Source organism: Bidens hawaiensis, unplaced genomic scaffold (genome assembly GCF_021521415.1).
Source record: "Bidens hawaiensis isolate Kalapana, Puna unplaced genomic scaffold, B.hawaiensis_p1.1 tig00030848_1, whole genome shotgun sequence".
Classification (NCBI taxonomy): Eukaryota; Viridiplantae; Streptophyta; class Magnoliopsida; order Asterales; family Asteraceae; genus Bidens; species Bidens hawaiensis.
This window is the reverse complement of record NW_027495172.1, coordinates 228,305-234,996: the sequence shown is the minus strand read 5'-3', so window position 1 is coordinate 234,996 and position 6,692 is coordinate 228,305. Positions and strand designations below refer to the sequence as shown.

At 32.2% G+C, this 6,692-nt stretch overlaps 1 protein-coding gene across 1 annotated transcript; it reads right to left on the bottom strand.

Moving 5' to 3' along the window:
* Positions 1-1,028: 1,028 nt before the first annotated feature.
* LOC143581275 (protein IQ-DOMAIN 23-like) lies at positions 1,029-5,499 on the bottom strand. The gene is made up of 3 exons (XM_077064104.1): positions 5,006-5,499; positions 2,531-2,717; positions 1,029-1,655 (listed from the first exon to the last, which is right to left on the bottom strand). Exons 1-3 carry the CDS (start codon positions 5,392-5,394, stop codon positions 1,107-1,109), a joined length of 1,125 nt encoding a protein of 374 aa, XP_076920219.1. The 5' UTR covers positions 5,395-5,499; the 3' UTR covers positions 1,029-1,106.
* Between the last annotated feature and the right edge of the window lie 1,193 nt (positions 5,500-6,692).

The following is a 6,692-nucleotide window of genomic DNA, read 5'->3' as shown; positions in this document are numbered from 1 at the left end:
ACGGGTTATGACATCTCATAAAATTAAAACCAATCTCACCAAATATTTGATATAAAAATCTTATAAAGTTGGGATCTACTAAAAATTAATATATGATTTATTTAAAAAAAGATATATATAATTTATAATTAAAAAACCAATGTTATAGTAAAAAAAATAAACGGGCATTGGGTCTCATCAAACCTATATAGCTTTTAAACCGGGTTATAACATCTCGTTTATTTGTGAAATAATTTATCATCAAACCATAAGTATATTATTAACTTTCATACAATAAAAAAAATAAAAATTCAGAAAACAAATAATATAACAACCCCCGTAATACGGGGGATAAAAACTAGTATATATATACATGTATGTATATATTCATGTGAGAGAGGGTGGAAAAATGGACCCACCACCCTTTGTTGTAAGTTTGCATAAACAAGCTTCATCATTCAAACTTTACTCTCACAACAATAAATTAAGTCTACACTTGTTTGTCTTTCTTGCTACCTTATCCAAACCTTTGACATTGCACCTGCTGTGGATGCTCTTAGTAGAGAAGCAAACTTAACATAAAGTTACATGAGGGGTCATTTGCAGACGTTATTCATAGGTGAATGTGTATTTTTTTTCTTGCTTTTTTTTGTTGAATTTAAAGGTTTGGTTCGTTTGTATATTAAAAGGTTCCGAATGATAAGTTTTATGATTGGATAATGGACTATGAATTAGTGATTATTAGTACTTGCCTTATTGACATATTTGTCAGTTGGGTGATTTAGTGTTGCTTGTTTAGACAAAAAAATCTTGGTGAAACCACAAGATCTATAATGCATAGTTTTCATATCAAACCGGCTAAAACAACCAAACCAATTTAGTTCACCTAGCCGGGTTGGTTTAATGGTTACGAAAAACTCCCAAACTAAAATAAGACAAGAAAAAGCTATGCATTTAGAGAGCACCATGAACAGATAAAGTAAGCACACTATAATGTATCTTGAAAAGACACATTACCGCATACGTACTATATATATAACATGTCTCCTCATGATACAACAAACAAAACATATGTAACCTATTATATTACAAATAAGCATCAACAACCAACTCCGTTCTGTAAAACATTAATTCCAATAACCAACACAAAATTCACTTTCGTTATTGTAGACCGACATCTCAATCGGATCAAGCCGACCAGACCCATGATATATCTTCTTAGCGCAACTATCAAGCATAGTGGGTCCCCGTTGCATACTTGTAACATATTTGCAACCCAAATCTCTTTTTGTTGAATTAGAAACCTCAAGTTGAGGCCTTAGTCTTGGAGCACTTACAGACCTGACTTTAGCCCGTGAGGACTCTGTGTTAGCCATGTAGTTCAGGTGGTCCGAGTGGCCGCTAATGCAACTTCTGGAATCATAAAAAGAATTGACTTCACAAGATGCACAAGAGCTTGAGCTTGTTGGTTGTTGAAGTGTTGACCCTCTTGATGTGGTCAAACTATGACGTCTATTTATTTGGTCAGGCTGATAGAGCTTTCTTCCTTTACTCATTACATGGGATGTCCCAGTATCTACTTCAACTATCTTGTCAATATCATGGTTAGTTGAGCTGTCAAGAAACATTCTTTCTTGACCGGTTATACCTCGAACATAAGATTTTGAACCGTTCCTCTGAATTAGATGGTTGAGCTAATGTTAGTAAAGTACTGGTAACAAGTGACTGGAATTTGCAGCAATCCACACCACATTTGACCAAAATAATAGCCATTATACTTATGGTTGGTAATGATCTTATAATTATACTGGAGTTCAAATTAAACAATGATTTTACTTTATTTTTAATATATATCAGCCTTAAGTAGTTTTCATATTTTCCTCATTAGCGGTCTGATTTTCTGACAACGAACCTAACATGAATTCATGGGTTTTTGTGTTTAGTCTAAACTGGTGGCGGTGATCAGTTTTGGGGCAACCCGGGAACAGGTGTAGCTAAACAAATCATGTTCGAATCAACACCGATGGTTCGTACCTCGTGGGTTAGCCCGTTTAACACGGCTCACACATAAATATTTTTGTGTCATAACTTAAACAGGTTGTGAATTTTTGCTAGAATTTAAAAGATAAAGGAAAATGACAATGGTGTTTTTTAGTTCAAATGTAATTATATTATATAAATTTGAAGTTTTTGTTGTCAATTTATAATGTTAACTGTTAAGTAATAATATGCAAAAAGAAAATTAAACTAAATAAAATGAAGTTCCAGGTAAACGAATCGTGTTTATGTCAACTCACAACAACTTGTGTTGCATTCATGTGAGGTTTGGCTCATCGACACATGAACATGATTAGCACCCCCCCTAGATTCTTTATGAATGCTTATACTTATAGGGAACATACATTCGATATGGAGCGATGATAATGTTTCGTATGAGGAAAATCTTCCAACTTTTTCAGGAGTTGGAGGTTCCTGAAAATTCATATTTAAAATATGTGTTATTAACAATTTTAAAAAGTTGTGAAGGGAGTAAAGGGTGAAGAAGGCTTACATGGTGCTGAAAGTGAGATGGTTGTTTGGTGGTTGAACCATTGATCTGGGACCGCACTGCGCGTGCACGCGTTTGGGCCCGGATCAAAGCCTGCAAACGTCGCATCATATCCGTGGCTTGCTTCCTCACAATGTGGCCTCTCACCACCGCCTGCAGCTTCACCAACGCTTTCAAAGCCCTTAGTGCCCTCCTAGCCCGCATAATCCAATTCAAAATCAATCTTTTACCATCTTTGCAGTTTGATTATTGTACTATACAATAATGTTACAAAATTTTAAAGTAAAAAAAATAATATTGTCACAAGCACACAACTTTTATAGTACAACAATAATAGTGACATATATAGCGACCAGAAAAATGTTATTGTATGAATATCTTTTTATTTAATACACTTGTTATATTGTTAACTGATTTTTCGTATTTACTAAATGATAAAATTTTTAACTAAACTTATTGATAATATTTGATATGTTAATTACTGGCTCGTTAGATTTAATTGACGTTTTGATTGTTTCCTAAACTTAATTCGTATTTTGATTAATTCACCGCAGTAACATATTTTCTTACTCGATATAAATACTAAATGCATATAAACTCGTCAAATATTTATCAAAGTGATATGATAATTATTTGATATAAGGCACGGAACATGTAATTTGTCACTCGATGTAAGTACCAAATGCGAATAGCGTCGTTAAAAACTTAAAAATGTATTGATCAAGTATTTCTAAAAGTGAGATGAAATTGAAAACATAGGCATTAAACTTGTTATTTGTGGTGCATTTTTAACTTACTTTTGTGATTATTTAACTACATATATTTAATATATTGTGTGTATTTTAAATAAAAGTTGAGTATCTTAATTGTATAAATGAAACAATTTGTTTCGTTTTATATAGAAAAGAAATTAATCAGAATAAACAAGCAAACAGAATTTGATAAATAGTTACATAAACGTCACATCATGACATTACAAATACGTTCATGGAATTATTTGTGCATTTAAGTGCGGGATATGGTTTAAACCAGAAAAACGATAGTGACCACACAAAAGTTGAAGGTAGTCAATTTTAGTAGAAAACCATCACAACTTAATAAAACAAAAGGTATTAAAAGTCATGGGTCATGAGCCATCATGTCTTCCAATAATTTCACACATCATACACCCATCAGTATTAAATTGAAATATTTGCATTTAAACTTGGATAGTGTGTGGTTTTTATTCCACTTATAACTACTAACCAGGTTCTTTTTATAAGATTTACAAAGCAATTAAATATAACTCTGCAATCTTGTAAGGGTGTAAATGAGTTGACTAATCTCCAGCTTAGGGATTAGTTTAATATAACTCAAATTTGGCTTGTTTAATTAAAGCTTCATATTCATATACCAAACTCAACTCGTAAGTTTTCAAACTCATCAGCTAGATTACATATTTTAGCAAATCGATCTTGAATTACTCACAAACAATTAAGTATGCTTATTTACGGTCATGCAATATTTTATTAATTAGTATACATATTTTCAGGTTTTATATTTGTTCTATCTGTTCTTACAAAATCTCATTTCCTAATAACTATACTACATTGCTACTTCAGGTTGGGGGTGTTTTTTAGGTTTGTTTTTCAAGTTTTGGCTTTTTCTGGTCAAGTTCTTTAGGTTTCAAAGTTTTAAATCTAGACCTGAATCTTTCACTGTTTTTTCAGGTTTGGGTTTTCGGGGTGGGTTAATCGGGTTTCAAGTATCATAAAAACAAAAGGACAAAATTTAAAAACTACAATACTAAAATAAAACAACATATTCTTATATGCTTGTAACGTAAATAACCAGATAATAAACTAACATCGCCTGATCAATCCCAAAAAGTGTAAATTTAACAAAGTCTAACTATAATGAAAAAACCAACAAAATCGTCTTCAACCATCGTGATTATGGTGTTTGATCATAAATCAAAACACATAAATTAATAATAAACAGTCGATCCATTATATGTGAAATAGGAACAATAGATTTGGGATAGATTATGATAACCTTAGCGTTCAAGACTTAGTTTATTATACCTAAAAATATATTTTGTTTTAAAATTAATTTAATTCGGGTTGACCTGAAACCTTGAAATTGAACCAAAGAACCAACCCAAATTATTTCAATTTGGATTCGGGCAAGCTCAGGTTCAAGTATAGGTTTTCTCGAGTCAGGTTTCGGGTAAAAATGACACCACCTACTTCAGGCTAGGTCCTACGTTCTTACGCACAATTTTCGTATTTCATGTTAGCACTGTAAGTACATATCAAAAGATTAATTTTTAGTCAACATTTTGTCTTAAATTAGTTATATATATTTACTTAATTATGACGTCATCCATTTCTTAAACTGGTCTCAGTATTTAATTCGGTAACCTATCTGGTTAAAAAAACACCAACAAAAAAAAGACTAAATTACCCTTACATAATTATACTATACATACGTACGTACATACATACCAGATAAGCTCGGAAACATGATTGGATTTTAACGGCAGCCAATTCACGACGACCACCATAGCCGACACTTCCACCGGTCATCCTTACCGCCTCGGCCGCGGCGTGAGCCGCAGCTACCGCTGCCTCAACTACTGCAGCCGTAGCAGCAGCCATTGCAATCGCTTGCTTGTTAGGATCTTCTTCATTCTTGTACATGGTACTTTGAACCGAGGTTCCATCGATAGATTTGGTACGACGATTATGAACATGAACTACAGCTGTTCGGGGTTTTCCAAAACTCCAGCGTCGGTTTAGTGGCTTTTTAGGTTGATCTGGTGGTGAGTGATCTGTGGTGGCTTTGAATCCCAGGAGTGCTTTGAAGAATCTTGAAGCCTTACCCATTTGGTGGTTTGGTTAGTGGTGGTGAACTGGTGGTGGCTCAGGCGACATTTTAGTGAGAGAATTAAGAATATTATTATTATTATTATTATTATTATTATTATGTTTAATGTTTGTGTGTGAACCGGAAGAAGAAGAAGTTAGTTTAGACTACATTGGTTGGGGAGAATTTGGAGGTGTATGGTTGTCTACTTTTTATAAATGATAGAAATTGTACGGCTACTTTTATTAGTTTTTGGAGATATGTTATTCACACACCCTTAGCATTCACATTCCATCCCTTAAATTTATGAGAAGAGTATGTAAATTATAGGATGAGGTTTTGAGTGGTTGTGAGTGTAAATTATAGGGTGGAGAGAAAAATGTAGTGATTTTTTGTAAATTTGGGGAACATTGTTTGCCCCTATTTATTTTTTAATATTTGTTGGATTGGTTGTGAGTAAAGGAAAAAGAAAACTGTAATGATAAAAGGTATAAAAAATATTATTTAATTAAACATGAGAGAGAAATACAGTGTTTTTAATGTAACTATAAAGATAAGGATGGGGAATGGGATAAGAATGATAGAGATAATATGTGTGTTAAGAGGGTGTGTGAATATCCAAAAAAGGTGTGTGAATAACCATTGCCGTTTTTGGCTGTTCAGGATTTGGCTTCTTTTTTTTTCTTTTTTTTAATTATAGCGTTTGGGCTAAAAGAATTTTATATTTAAAAAAAAAATAATTAAATCAGTATTAAACTATGAAAGAATTAAGTAGCCACTGTTCAGATTTTGGCTTTTTTTTAAAATAATTATTATTATAGCTTTTGGGCTAAAAGAATTTTATATTTATTATAATAAAATCATTATTAAACACATTTGAAAAGAGAGAAACAAATCTATTTTTGAATGAATGAGATTATGATCGGCAGGGTGGTCGAAGACGTTAGAATCTTTGGAGTTTGTTGGATAAAAACAAATTCTCGTTTAAGTCTTTATATTGGAAAATTTTGTGTAATTTCTCTTTTTAAACTTCTTTGTTGTTGTTTTTTTGTTAGCCTAACATCTTGTTAGTTTGTCACGTTTAATGAAAGTTTGTTGTTTGAAAAAATAACTATTTGTGGACAATCCTAGTTTATAACGTTTGAGTTATAAGTGTGTATCGCGATTACAATTTTATGTCATGTTTGGGTTCATATACACTATTTACGGCTCTACATCTGATTTGACTTGTGAGTCTATAAACATGATGGTCGGTTTATGGTTTTTAGTTTTTATATATTTTGTATTAATTGTTGAAGATTTAATTTCTAAATGTAGA